The sequence below is a fragment of the Tinamus guttatus genome, unplaced genomic scaffold, assembly GCF_059628265.1.
Source record: "Tinamus guttatus ecotype Peru unplaced genomic scaffold, ASM5962826v1 Tinamus_guttatus_pri_ptg000115l, whole genome shotgun sequence".
NCBI lineage: Eukaryota > Metazoa > Chordata > Aves > Tinamiformes > Tinamidae > Tinamus > Tinamus guttatus.
In genome coordinates this window covers 11,358,803-11,374,676 of record NW_028288649.1, presented here as the reverse complement: position 1 = coordinate 11,374,676, position 15,874 = coordinate 11,358,803, and the positions used below count along the sequence as shown (strand labels likewise).

The following is a 15,874-nucleotide window of genomic DNA, read 5'->3' as shown; positions in this document are numbered from 1 at the left end:
CCCAGGCCCTTCTCCACAGAGCAGGTCACCCCCAGCCTGCACTGGTGCCTGGGGTTGTTCCTGCCTGCACGCAGGCCCTGGCACTCGCCAGGGCTGAACTTCAGGAGGGTCCTCCCTGCCCACCTCTCCGGCCTGTGCAGGTCCCTGTGAACGGCGGCGCTCGGTCCCTTCGTGCAGGTCCCTGGCGAGCGAGCTGAGCAAGCCTGGAGCCAGCCCTGGTTCCCCAGCCGAGCGGCATGCAGAAATGCCAGGATTGCTGCTCCAAGGTCGGCAGTTCAAAAATACTCGGGAACAAAAGCGCTAGTCCTGCCATGGGGAGCATGCACTGAAAACGGCGCCTTTCCCAGCTCCCTGCTGCTGTTTAGTGCAAACCTCATTTTCAAAACTTACCAGAGATCAGAAATTCTGCCTTGAGCGAGCTTTCACCAGTATGCACAAGCCTTGCCTCCCACTGAAGTTTTCCATTTTATCAATGACTTTTAACAAGAAAACCATGTAAAAAATTAAGAGAATTCTACATTTTAAATGCCTCTAAAATACTACTATACTGAGCTCAACTACTTTATTGAAAGAGAAAATAATCATTCGATCAACTTGCAAAGCACTAATCAAGCTTTCAGTTTTAATAAGCATATCATACAAATATAAACACTGCCCCCCAACTAGGTCTAGTGTTTCTTTTTATTTTGATTGTGAAATGTTTCTTTTAGCATCATTTAAGTGGTTTTGTTCGTGTTACTCAGAGTATAAAAATCAAACATTTTTTGCACTATTTAATTCCAAATACTGTGGTATTATTATGACAACCTTTAAAGGGCAGAAGAAAGAAAATGTTTTGCTATCTTCATTTTCCAGTTTGGAAAGGAACTACTGAAGTGCAAGGCAGATATAATTATATTCCAGTAGAAAGAGCAAAGATATTTTACACACCCAATAAGACACTCCAAATTCTAGATATTAGTCGATGCTTTTTCATTAATCTCTTCATGTTTACATCAAGGCCTAGAAGAAAGGCAAATCCTCTTTTGTTTCCTTTTATTCTTAATATTAGACTTTAGCCATTTCATGGGTTATTTCAGCAATCAAAACTACAATGGATATATGTAAAACTATGTTAAACACACTACATTCAAAGCTATCTTTTTTTTTTTTTTTTTAAGTAATATCTCAAGGGACAAGTTATAAGAATTTAATACTTGGTTTGTGTTCTATCAACAAGAGACTTAGAATAATTATCTAAAATTATAAATAGTTTTGAGGAGCTACAAAGACCTCAAAGACAGTGCTCTCATCCTATATATACACCCAGTACAGTTGGCAGATCCTAACTGTGGCTTTTTCAAGGGTTAATTAGGGGTTAAATAATTCGTAACTTTCATTGGCCCTTCAAAAAAATCAGCATCTACTGTTCTGAAAAATTTGAATTTGAAAATGTTGTGGAAAAAAATGCGAAACCAACTTCCTCCTTCATTAAAAAAAGAAATTTTGAAAGGGTTTTAGTTCCTACATAACTTATTATATCTTTACCAAATATTTCTTTTAAGAGAAACTTTAAAAGGAGAAACTCTTTATAAAGCATTTTTCCATGCAACACTCCACACATACTGCATTTATGTCTTATATGTGGGGTTCAACCAATGCGATTTGTGGTAACTCCTGGGTTCATACATAACAAATAAAAACACAATAACAAAATATTTCCAATTCTTTGAAAGTGTCAAGTACCATAATAGCTCTTCCAATGTGAAGTCATCAGCGCTGCACTTGAGATTCTTTAGAACACTGAATTTATTTACAAATTTTGCTATAAATTTTAGAATCATCACTTGGTAAGGCAGAATAACTTTCTTTTCCACATAATTCTTTTTTGTTCCTCCATAGGAAAAAAAAAGGCCACAGTCAAAGTTTTTTTTGTGTTTCAAGTTTAAACTTCAAGAGGTTTAGCTTAAGTACCTTATTTTGTTATTAGGGCCACTAACTCCTTGAAAGGATGTCAGGCCACAAAATCCTGACTTAAACCTATATGTCTTAATAGAATGTGAGAATCAGCTGTCAACAGAAGGAAGAAAAGGATTAAGGATTTGACTTTGAAATCGGTAACCTATAATGAAAAAATTAATTATCTGCGACTGCCTGGAGTGTAATTTAACTGCTATTTATTTGGATTATTTTAAAAAGTTTTTCTTAGCTCAGTTTCCAAGATAACATTCCTCAAATGATTGTGCCATTCACTCCATAACTAGGAACATGGAAGTCAGAGTTGTCATAACAATAATAAATTTATATCAGGCTTTGGATAACTTAACCCTTTTAGAAACAGCAGAACTTTTGTTTCTCCTCAGATCTTGAATTGAAGATGCAGCTCCATAAAATGAGGGAGCTGACTGTAGCAAGCTACAACAAAGCTCTCTTGTGCATGCATAAAAAGAGCAAGAAGGCAAACTGTTAACCACAAAAATCATGTGCATAACACAGCTAAGGACAAAGTATTGTTGGAAATCAAACGACAGACACACCACAACTTTAAGAGATTGGATTCTTCATGCTGAATCAATTAATCAACTTCTTGCACTAAAGCTCATACAATCATTTTAATAAACCCTTGCATTGCTTCTTCAGAAGGCGAGTATCACACGGCTGTTCGTAGGAGCTGATCATTCCACCCTGTATTGCAGGTCACATCCTCCCTAGGCCATCCGCTAGGACAGACGAAATGGAGACTTTTCTGTCTAATCAAATCACAGAAAATTGAGGTGAAATCTTTGTCCTTTTGGCCACTGCAGCAGCAGTGCCCCCTTACTCCAGAGACCGTATCTCACAGTGGAAGGGACATTTCAGCAGTGCTAGGAAGGAGGGTCACCCCAATTATACGCAGCTAAAAAGGAGGGTTCCTCTAGCTAAAATCTCTCGTGCCAATTACATGCTCTCTTTTGCTTGAGCCTTGATAACAATAAAATACTGCCCCCCTCTGTATTAAACTGCTAAATAAATTTACTTTCTAGGTGCTACTGTAGCTTTCAGAGACCTTAAAACAAAAAGCACCCATGCAATGGAGGAGCGCAGCATGACATGGCACTGTGCTCAGGAAACCTCCACAGCTCAGGCAGGGACCTCAAAAGCAGGAGGAGGATTAAAAAATATATATATTTTATATATATACACACACACACACGTATATTAAACATATATATGTATATGTGTGTATATATATCAGGATGGCTCAGGAGGTCCCTTCCCATCTTTTTTAGCCAGTGGACCATCCCAGGCAACTAGGTTTCTTCTCTGCCACCAAAGAGCATGGAGTATACTTGGAGGCTTAAAGGAGGGAGAGAAAAAAAAAAAAAGAAAAAAAAAAAGACATCTGAGTTTTGCCTTTATCTGCAAAGAGATAAAAACTATGCTGTCTTTATATGACATTCGGCATCATAAAGAGAACATACATTGCATGGCTCTGCAAATTGATGTATTTTGCAAACCCAAGGAACCCTTGTTTAATTTGATACCTCTAAGCATTTTGTTTCTCCAAACATGTTCTTCCTGGAAATAAACTCTGAGTAAACGGAGCTGCACCAAAATCCATGGCATATAATTTACCTCCCATGCAGCTGCTGATTAGCTTATGCTACTCAAGTAACTAAACTAATAAAAATCCTATCCTCCCTAAGCCATCGCACACAGTTCATAGATATTGACAATCATTTTCAGTAATCTAATTAAAAAAAACCCACACATTGAAAGGTTGGTTCTTTTCTAAAGTGCCTGAGCAGTAACATCAATCTACTCAGAGTCATTCAAGCTGTAAACGTCCACAGAAAAAAACTTGAGTGTTCGTACGTCATACTGGTGTGGTATATTCAAGCATCAAATTGCATCAACAACCTATTAAAAATTTCTATTTTTAAAATGCATAAAATGCTCAGTTGCATCTTCATAGTGTGTTTTAAAAGGCACACTTTGAAATACCTTTGATAAGGACTGCACCAAAGATAGCGGCTTTTCAAGTTGCAAGGTCAAACAGCAGATGCCAAAATGCTCTTGGTGCAGAAAGTTACTTGCTCTTCAACATCTGTACTCAGCAGAACAACTCTGCAGGAAGGACACAGGTGAAAAGGCAGAACTTTTACTTGCCATTTTACCTTGTTTTGAATTCCAGACTTTAACGTCCATAGCAAGTCTGGCAAGTGCAATTCTGAACACAAGTTGGTGCTGGATTACAAAAAAAAGCCTGGCAAAAAGAAGGGTGATTAAAGTTCAAAATAGATAGTATTGCTAAATAGCACACTTTGGATACCTTTTCATACAATTAACTCTACAAATGCTAGATTTCCTGTACCAGAGTGACTGCTGACATGAAATGCTGCTCAAATGCAACTATCTGAGGTCACGTCCACATAGAGCAGTGGCACCAAAGGAAACACACAAAAATAAAGTGAGTTGCACTTAGGCCAAGGAACAGTTATTAAACTTTGACCTGATCTCTGATTGTGATGGGGGCAGCCCAGAGCCAGCTGAACTCTCAACTAAAAAAACCCAGAGTAATCATTTCTTAGTTAAAAACATACATCTAGAAGAAGTAGGAGAAAGATTACCTTAAATCACACAAGTTCAGTTCATTATGTCTCCTGGATGTCTTTTTAAAGTATGGAATCTTCAAAAATACAGTATTTTATTAAGAAAACTATCCTACTCATTTAGATAACAGAAGGATTCAAATTTCACTAGGGTTCTAATTTTATAATCTACTGTCATTCTTATAATTCTTGCTAGGTAGGTTTTTATATTCTTATACTGAATGAGTACAGCTTGTAAGGAAAGCTAAAACTAGGTCTCTATTCTATAAAAATGTGTGTATGCATGTGTGCATGTATATTTGTACATGTGCAGACATACATATATACTCGGACCAAATATATATATACATATGTATATATATATTTGTACTGGAGAGGCTGGGATTCCTTGCAAGTAAAGCCAGTTGCTTGTTTCGATCTTTGCAGGAAAAGGACCTGAATAATTAAGCAAGTTCTTTAAGCTACTTGCTTTCACTTTGAGTTCCAACAATCAAGAATTTGGGCCCTTTTATCACTAATGAAGGCTAGTGAATTATTCATTCCACACATTGGGTCAGAAAGAGCTATTTTTCACCCACTGATACAATGGTCTTGTTCTTAAACTGTTAGCTGAGACATTCTGAATGTACTTTCCTTCTAGTGGCTCAGGAATCAAAGCAGAGCAACTGCTAGGGACCAGGCCATTTATTAAAATATAAGATTTTGGAGGCGGGGGGAGAAGGGAAAGGGAATAAATAAATAAATAAATAAATAACCCCAAATTTCAGACCTCTATTGCATTCAAAACTATATTTTGTTATATATTTATGTTATAATTTGGGGTGGGGGGTGTGAAAAAAACAAAAACACCTTTTTACCTGTGCTTTCCCCTTCCTCAAAGCTAGGTCAACATTTACTTGGAAACTGTGGCAGAAAAAAATAAACAGGCATTTAACTGGAACGCAGTCCGAGCAGTACGAAAACTACCAGACAGCACTCCAAAGTAATTTTCGGAGAGAAAACAGTACGTGAAAGCGCAGGGCTTTTCGCCGCGGCCGCGCGGTGACGTCAGGCCCGTTATGCAACGCGGCCGGTGCCCGCACCGAGGCCGCGCGGGGGACACTGGCCGTCTTGTCCTGCTCTGCAGCCGCTCTGCGCTGCGAGGACACAAACACGGAGGATGTGCCAAGAGACGAGGCAGCACAAGGCGGGCTCTGTCCCGGCCCCGCTGCAGGATGGCACCACACTAGGTAAGGAATGCACGCGCCGTCCCCGCCGAAACCCTCCACATTACTTGCAGGCCACTGGCACTTTTGTCCACGAAAAGCTGCGTTTGCTGCCTTTTTCATGGCCAAGGCCGCTGCTAGAATGACAGCCTTACATGTGCTTAACATAAATCAGACCTTCAGCCTGCACTGTCTTGGTGGCGGAAAAAGGGTTCTGAACCTAGGTTTTTAATGTTTGAAACAGTTCTTTCTGAGCAAGCTTTACCTGTTTGCTTGTAGGCTTCGAGTTACACAGCTTCTTCAGCTAAGGTCATCTAGAATCAGTACATAAAGCCCAAGCACCCTGGCATGATCCAGGACACCTGGCTCGAAGAAGCTTACAAGCACCACAACCACCTCTGCGAACTAATGCCAAGTCACAGTGTCACGTGAGAAACACCAACACAGAATACACTTATTCTCAAGAATGAAAAGGAGACATCACCCCCCGCCCCGCAAACAAAAACAAAACCCCCAAAATTATATTTATTGCCAGACAGCAAATTAGATATCCCATATCTAATGGATGGATGTGTGATATGAACATATGATTTCAATATGTGACATACACGAGATAGATTTTACCTTTTAAAAATAGAGAAACTTGTGTTATTCAAAGGTATGCAGTACACACATTAAGAGTTTTCAGTCAGAAAGTTGCTGCAAACAGTACATTTGTATCTTGCTAAAACGAGCAATACATTTGCTAGGGCCTCTGCCTATATTAGAAGTTAATGCACACTAAGTCTAGAGAGCTCTCCTCTTCCCTGATCTTTGAGGGAGGATGTTCTGTTCTCACATACCAACCCCCTGCATGACAGGCGCAGCAACTGCCAGCAGCAACCTCGCTAAGCCGCAGCTATTCCAGACCTTGCCCCTAGTTTCTGTTTTGTAAGAGCAGCAGCAAATGCAGAGCTCCCAATACCCGTGGAAGGTTGCAATTGTAAGCAGTCGTGGCATATGGCAAATTAGATGCGACCTACCCAATCTTTATCACTAAGGCAAGCATACCAACGTGTCAAACACAAAATTCGCTGAAACATATTTGATTTAATTATTCATGGTCCTCTAAATCAGTGGCAATATTAAAAGAATAACAGCGCCTGAAACAGAACTCCCCTATCAGAGCTGCAATTACTGTGAAACGATTCAGTGCACAGAGAGCACGGTGCAAACGGGGCCGCGCAGCCGGCCCAGCCGGGTAATTCAGAGCTACTGTCCACAGGTTGCACTTTGCCAAGCAGCGCTTGGCTGCTGTTAGTCAGATGAGCCTTCAACAGCTATGGGATTGTTTATATAGCTTTAATAACAGTAGCTCAATACATCTGAAAATCTTGTTTGCGTGGGTGAGATAGTGTTGTTGACATGAAACAATTATTTCTCTTTGAGCTGGCAAGATTCTTCCATAAAGAGTCCAAATTCCAAAGCAAAAGGCCTGATTTTATAGCATTTTATGCAAAACATCTATATCTGTTCCTGAAGCATAGAAAGAACTCAATACTACGTGGACACAAATTATAGAGAGGCTGAAACACATGATTCACGCTCAGCCGCATTGCAAAGGAAATATCATATCTGATTCACTACAGACGACAGGCTTAAAGCCATTCCACACTAGTGGGCCGGAAATCCAGAACTTTAATAGAAGTAAGCAGCAGTGAATAATTACCATATTATTTCAGTGCTGCCTGGAGAAGCTGGTAGATGCTCTTTACAGTTTACAACCTGCTCCAAGCATCTAGACTGCTTCTACAAAGTTCTGTCTTTTTGAATCAGGCATGTTTCAGTTCACTAAACTACGTTTTACCTAAAAATTAATGTTTAGTTTGATCCACTTCAGGCCTTTTAGAAGTAGAAGAAACTTTCCAATAGTAAAAGTTTTCCTGTACTTCCTGCAGCAGAGTTTCTTATAACCTTTTCAGATTAATCTAAAAGCACCCATGGATATTTATTCCTAGATGGCAGTGCTGAACTCTTATCAACTCCCTCAAAATAATCAAATTCAACAATGTCTTCCTGCAATAAAGACTTAAAAGCTTTTTACCTGTTATAGCTAAAAATAGTATAAAATAACACACATGCATTCACATGCTCGGCCCTCCATTCTGCTTGGGCAGGCCCTGCACCTGCCTGCAGACCTGCTCCCCATCCCTCAGATTCCTCTCGGATTTTTCTGGCTGCTATTCACATATAAGGATATTGCAGCCAAGTGACCACTAGATAAGGGAGGGGAGTCTCATGACTCATCGTTTCATCAGGCAAAGGAAATGAGGGTTCCTGTTTGTGGTGGAGACAGTTAGAAAGCGTAATACAGAGAATATTTAGAATCAGAAAATACGGTACATTGAAATGCACATGGAACAGGAAACCAAGGAACAGTCTATGGAAAGAGAAAGGTATCTTGCTCTCCACTACTGAATTTCATTAGAGGTGCAGGCACAAACATGATATACATGTGTTGCTACAATTAATCTGATTATGATTACATACTGTTATAAATAGTAATCAAAAATATATATCACATATACTAATCAAAATGGGGATGTTTTAAATATACTTAAGAATTAACTCCTTTCAAAATACTCTCTTTAATGGGTTTTCATTTATTAATGCCTCCACTAGAGCTATTTCACTTTAGCGTGATTAATTGGGCTGTCTAATCGGCTGCATTTTGTAGATCAATTTGGTGGATACATTGCTGGGGAACGTTGGATTCTCTTAACGCCCAAGTCCTCCAACCCATGGCTGTCACCTTAGAGCCAGACTCTCCATCTTAAATATCTTAAATGCTCTTCCCACTTCCCTGCTTCTCAACAGCCTCAGAGCTGGGCACCCCTTGAAATCTTCTAGTAGGCAGGAATCAACAGAAAGGATGTCCATAATAATATGTATTTATATAGGAGTACTACTATAAGGAAGATGGCAAATGAATACATATATTTAAAATGTGCAATTCTGGATGAAAAGAGAGTAACATGAAAATTAACAGTAGCTGGATGAGAAACTGATGTGTGTCTTCCAGTTAGCACTTTTATCATGTAGGCATAAATGAGTGTGTGCTGCAAAGCACATCAAGACCTTCCTCATCAAATCCCTCAGATGCTTAGTTTATCAAGCAGGACAGAAATTTATGTACTTAAGCAAGTAATTTCAAAATTCAAAAGCGTGATAAAATGTGTAAATTATTTTAAACATACACGGGATTACATGGATATCACAAAGGATACCAACATACAGAAACCACTCAGATATTTCACCTGTATTCTTGTAATGTTTTATTGCTTTTGATTGCCACTTCAACACAAAATTACTGTCTTATTATAAATTGTTCTTAATATACCTAAAAACTAACATTATTATAACAAATTATTCCTATTTAGACCCACAATTAGTCACATGTAGACAGACATTTCCAACAACTATTACATTCTTTTAGATGAGATTTGACTTCTTCATTGCTCCAGGAATATATGGCTGCTGATCTAGACAGACAGCACTGGTACTGCAAAACAGCAAGTATAACCTTACTCAAAACCTTCCTCTGCACTGTGAACAGTGCTGTGATGCTCAGGAGGTTTTTGAAAGGTTCATACTGCTTGGTCCATTGTTCTATAGATTAAAATTGTTCACTCCAACTCACTGATTCCAAGGTCTAGGCAACGAGGACAGACCTCTCTGAAAGGGTTACTGCAAGTGATCTAATTAGCTGTCTTTGTTGACCATTTGTTGACCATTTTCAACATACAGATCTTCATGTTACTTGTAGGAAGACACCTGATGCTCGCTTTACTGAGCATTCAAAGGATGTTTGAAGTAACTTTTTTTCTAGATCGGAGAGATAAAAAGCTAAAGCTGCTAATCTTAAGAATCACATTATCTGTAACTAGTGCACTAGGAAAGATGGTGAACTAAAACTGGTCTTCATTCTAAGTATTTCTCTGTGACAAGAAGTATTCTCAATGGTGGGATGTTTTAGTGCAACACTGTTTTTGTGTACTTTTTGAATACATTAAAATCATCTTTTTCCACCAATCATTTCTTTGCAGTGATTGGGATACGGCATCCTACCGGAGATAGGAGAGGAAAGGGTCTCAAGTTTTTCTTTTTTTTTTTCCAGTGTAGGTCTAAATTTTGTGCTATTCCTAAATAAAATGTTGTAACTCCACATTCACACTGTCAGTCAAGATTGTTAAAGCTGCAGTAATTACAGCATTTCTTTATTAAAGTCTCATCTGCAATTGAAAAGAAATAAACGCACAAGGAAAAATGTGACTGGTGTTTTTTAAAAAAGGAAAAAATAAATGCATGCCAGTCTTAATCTCTCTAGCAACAAGCTCACACCCCAAACTATGAAGAGAGGAACTCGGAAGAAGAAGAAAAAAAACAAAGAAAGAAAAAGAGAAGTGCTCTTTGGGATAATAGCTCACTTTTTTCTGGATGCTTTCCTGATTCCTCCCTCCGCTCCGAAGCAGGCGCGAGGGAGCTGCCTGCACAGGCTGTCCTGCCAGGGAAGGAGACGCTGCCTCGCAGCACCAGACACAGCAGTGCAGGATTTGGTTGCCAGCTGCAGCTGCCAGCAAGGAAGTCCTTCGAGCAAAGGGCCGACATCACCTGCACCAGCCTGACGGGCTGCCAGCACGAGGCCCTCGCATCCTTGAGGCAGGAGCAATTTCATTTGCTAATGCAGGATAATTAGCAAGCACAGACTCTCTCACCTCTCAAAACATACAGCTCGAAGAGGTAAAACTCACACATGATCCTAAGTGCCACCAGCTTAACTTTTGCTCCATTACACCAACTTTTTACAATTTCTTCTCACCTGATTATGCACAAAAGCTGCATGTTATACTTACGCCAGCTGCCAGCAGCTTCATCTAACGAGAGTATAGATTGGTTTTCTTCCTGGGGAATTATTTCATTTCAAGCATACGTTATACAGACCAAAACACAAAACTCTATGAAACATCCCCAAACTTCTCTCTGGTTAACTCATACCAGACTTCTGAACTGGCACTGTCATGCATGCCTGCCCTCCCAGTGCACCTACCTGGCCCATACAAATTGCTTTACAAAACTGCCCAAGTTTTTCCCCACTGTTCTCAAAACTATTTCCACCCCTCAATAAAAACAAAAACTCTTCCCTGCTCAAACAGCCTCCAGAGAAACAGGGTGTTGCAGATCACTGGCCAGTACTTGAAAAGTGTTTAGCCAGCAACGCGGTGTTTATGCCAATGTCACTTTCAAGTTACAAAAGGTGCTGATGATGAAATTCTGCTATTTTACGAGCTGCAATTAGTAAGGAGGTTTTCAGAGGCAAGCTAATGGTGAATTTAGATTTGCAGTTGCACACATGCATATTTTTAATCAAAAGAAAAGAAAAAAACACATTTTCTATATTTGAAAAAAACAGTTGGCTACAAAGAGATAATGAACATAAAAAGGTAGAAGTCTGAGGACTACTTTTACCTCTTTATACATTATGGATTTTGGTTTGTTCATTCTTAAGCAAGGCCATGATACCTACTTAGGTGTTTTTGGTTTTTGTTTTTTTAATATTGAGGGATGTCTCAAGATGACTGTTGAATTGCACAATGCCAAGCAATATAATTTTTCCTTTGATTTTCATATACGAAACAGGCACAGGATTTATTTGCATGACCAGATGTCAAATTCTACGAAGTTTTGTAGAATGGTCTGTGTTTCAGCTAGTGAATCTGGGCTTTCCTGTTCTACGCTGCCCTGTGGGTGCTCAGCAGCTTCCCCAGGCAGGAGAAGAAAGAAGTTAGTGCCAAGCCCAGGCCACTGGACAGGTGCAAAGGATGAAACCCGGGGGACCAGAAAGACATTTTATACATTTATTTTTTATTTAACCTCTTCTAGGACACTGCTGGCCACTACCAGCATGGACACTGGAGGATATCTCTTGTTTTCAAACTGTGCTTTAATTACCATCATTATTTTCTGCATTACCAGCATTCTAGAGGCTCTTGATAATCTTTAAAGTCTCCTGGTACCCAGTGCAGTATGAGAAGCCCTAGATGTACGCCAGGCCAATAAACCAATTCTCTATTATTCTTTCAATGAAATACACAGTAAAATAAACAAACAAATAAAAAGCATCAGGGAATAAAGTAAGACCCCATCTCTTACCCTAGGAGGAGATCCAGCAACATTCTCCCAGCAAGACAGTGGAGAAGCTTTGCAAACCCTCCTTGGCAGGGCTGGGAAGAGAGCCCACATCTCTCCTGCAGCAAACGTCCCCCCAGCACTGCTCAAAATAACAGTCTCATACGCAGATTTGGCTGTGCCCACACGCTGGCCTTTCTGAATCCTACTGGCTACCTGTGCCAGGAACAGGAACACTAGTACTAGTCAATACAGCTGTGCAAGCAGAGGGAAGGGAGGAGAAACTGCTCTGTCCTCCTTTCTTTCCTCTCTCAAAGCACAGTGAGCAACGAAGTACAGGTGGTTCATGTCTGTATCAACCACTGCTTTAGAAAGGAACTGGGAGCACTTTGGGAAGCTGAGGGGATCTGCATGGCCCCAGGACACCCCCAGAGGGTGGCTGGCTTGGCCCTAGCACCACCCTGAGAGACATGGGCACCTTGGCGCGGGGGTCGGCGAGGAGCCCCTTGGTTTGGGGCAAGTGCAATCGTGTTGTAAAGACTGCATATAGAGTTAACAGAAATACTGCTTTTCATGGTAACAAGCATTATCCTAATAAGTCCAGGTGTATTCAGTTTTCATGATCCGTGGAAGTGATTTATTTATCATAAAAGTTTACATACCATAAGAACAGAATTTGCAGTAGTGACAGTCTTCCAGTTTTTAAAGAGCAGAATCAAATCCTGATCTATAAAAGCAAAGGCTTCCAAGGCTGAAAACAGCAATGCTAAAATCAATTTAGCTAATTAAAATCAACTACTGAAGAGTGTGGAAAACTCAAACAAGCAAGGAATGTTGAGGCTCCCCATTAACTAATATAAAAGATAGCAACTGTGTCGTATCACACAAAATATTTTTCTTATTGCAAGTCTCAAAAGCTCAGCCTGGTACTACAAAAAAAACATACACAGAGTGTAGCAAGAGCAACAAGAATAACAGAAGCTACATGAGGCCTGACATATGCGATGTGCATGATTTAAGCCTGATTCATGAAGCAGCCTGCTAGTTTCTCAAGTGCTCTCAGGCAAAGGGAGGGAGAGGAGGATACCCCCTCACCCACTCACTTTGTATTAATTGGAGGCTGAGAGTGTTTGCCTTCCAAACAATACATTCATCCATGTTTCTATAAAACAGATTTTATTTTCAAAAGCCAACCCTTGCAACTTTGAGAAGTCAACCCTTTCCAAACGCCAGTTTAAACAGCTAAAGACTACTCAATTTACTCGTTCTGTGTAAGATGCTACAAGAGCAGAGCTGAATTCAATACATAGTTTGTAAGTCTGGACCGTGACTCAAGAAGGTTGCTACAGGGAGACCTGAACAACCTCCCTGAAAAAACCCTTAATTTGCCATCTGTACAGCATCTTACACTTACACACATCTCCTCACACTATGGAAAATCAGCCACCAACCTAAGTATTCCTCTGCATTTAACACCATGGTGCAAGATACCATCTGTCTGAGGAATAAATCATCTAATTACAGCCTAACCTGGGTGTAATCTGTAGACGTTACCATAATAGCAACAACAGTCACCACAGCCTAGCTTTAAAAAGTCAAATACGTGGATACAACTCAGGTAGCTTTTAACAGCAGTATAAAGCCAGCCACAATTAATAAGGACAGCAGCTGTAACTGCCCCCAGAAGTAAAAAGATGGACGAAGTCTGAAGATAAAAACCCCTCTCATTTCATCAAGACGCTAACAGCTTTCCTAGATTAATGCCATTGTCACAACAAAGACCCAGAGCAGCTCTACATCCGGCTCACTTCTGAGCCAGATTTAATTTACAGAACTCTGCTCAGCCCCCAGCTACATAACGGGAGCCACTACTCAGTGCAGGGAAAGGATCTGCTAACTGGTAGAGCACGAGCTGCAAAGTAACGAGTTGCTACTGAGGGGAGAAAAGGCTCCTGCAGAGGCACTGGAGAGAACAAGTCCGGAATTCAAACAAGAGCACTCGAGTATTTGGATAGCTAAGTGGAAAAAAAAAATACCCAGCACATACACTGGTTCTAACAGAACCACAGCAGTCACAACAGTGATGAACTGTTTATCACGATCCATCTCTTTATTAGGAAATACAAACGGCCGCTTCATTTGCTTCCCTTTCCCCCCTCTGCTGTCCACACCAATTCATGGCACAAAACTCAGTGGAAAAATTTGGATCTAAACTATGTGGGAATGTTGTCTCCAGCCATGCACATAAGCAAATGTAAAACCCAGGAAAGAAAACCCCCCTAGGCAGCTTCCTAGCTAGTTTTCTTCATTCCTCCAGATCAATAGGCAAATTTATATGCTCATTCACTCCTAGAAAATGGTACTTTCAGGGACAGATGTAAATAAAATATTAAATACTGTAGGGCTCACACCAATAAAATGTCTAGGATCACCATGATAGGAAGGAGCTGTCATATTCAATAAGCATCTGCCCATGCTGGAGAAGGTGGACATGAAAAAAGTATATTTGCTGCATTCTAAAAATATTTTGGATGTTACTAAGATATAAGATATAAATATATTGTATCAAGGAAAATGCATCCACAGAAAGGAAAAGGAAAAGAATAAAAGAAAAACAATCAAGATGTATAAACATTTGTAAAAACAGATTTAGAATATTCTATGATTTTTTTCTTCACTGTAACTACCTAAAAGTCTAAAGTAACCCTCTCAAAAGACAATACACAATGAAGCACACCTACTTATTTGTATTTATGGAATGATAATGTTTATTTGACAAATGCGGGGGTAGAACAAAGAAAAAAACACTATTGTGCATATATTGAAATCTAGCAGAAGCTTTTGCAGTAAACAATCAAAAAGGCAAAAAAAATGCTAACCTAATTTGGCTACAGGCACAGGGCCTATGAATGCTAACCCCGACTGACACATGGAAAAATATAAATGAAGGGATACTCACTAATCAAATTACAAAAACAAAAATACATGCCCAGAGTAGGCATATGAAGAGACAGAGAAGAGACACAGCACAAATGGTCTCATGACTTACTAGAAAATTAAGTCATTTGATATTATACAATCCATCAAGCACTCTTGCTTAAAAGTATAGAAGACTATTGCAAAAGTCAGAGGAGAAAAACCCACAACCTCGTCATCAAAACTTGTCTTGCAGAGTTTGAGGAGGACCCTGAAAAACTAAACCTGCTGTCATTGGCAGGGCTGTTGCACACTTTAGCTGGTCTTGGTCAGGCAACTCTGAGGAATGCTTGCTAAGTGTCAGAACATACAAGCATCACTGAAATCTTGTTTTTGCTTCTACACATCTCAAAAACAAAACAAAGATTACCTTGGTCTTACACTGTCCACTTGAATTAGCAAAATTCTGAAGTTATTAGTACAACAGAAAGTTATATTAAAACAAAATGAATTTGTTTTCAAAGCTAAATAATTTGTTTTTACCTGAAAATTGACATCTTCTTTCTTAAATATTAGTGCTCGAACTTCATCGGGATCTCCGTTAAATATAGCTTGAACCAAAGGTGGCTGAAACACAGAAATAAAAAGGAACATAACTTAGAGTACAATTCCATTTTATTTTTGGTTGATACACGCATGGCTTTGGGCTACATAATATACAAACACCAAACAAGGACAAAACAGAACAACCCCAGCAGTGAAGTGAAGGCTCAGAAACAAGAAAATAGAAAGAATTCCAAATTTTAAGTTTTAAAAACCTCAAAGACACCAACATATTCAAGTCACTGCACCAATCAACAAACCAACAAAAAATAAAATAAAAAACTAATAAAAAAAGCTTATGGCTGAAAAGAAAAATCGCTGTAATAAAATCAGGGCTTAAAATAAAGTACAGTGAATCCTGTAAAATAGATGCTAATGTAAAAGGGATTTGTGGGCAAGTGACTAAAGTTATTA

General features: G+C 39.5%; 1 protein-coding gene across 2 annotated transcripts in view; it reads right to left on the bottom strand.

The window, feature by feature from the left end:
- The window catches only part of ANKRD28 (ankyrin repeat domain 28), a 109,164-nt gene that overhangs the window by 54,901 nt on the left and 38,389 nt on the right, over positions 1-15,874 (bottom strand). For both annotated transcript variants that reach the window (XM_088521169.1, XM_088521168.1), the window contains exon 2: positions 15,401-15,484. In XM_088521169.1, the coding sequence (XP_088377295.1) occupies positions 15,401-15,484 (84 nt within the window). The remainder of the gene's footprint in view (positions 1-15,400; positions 15,485-15,874) is intronic.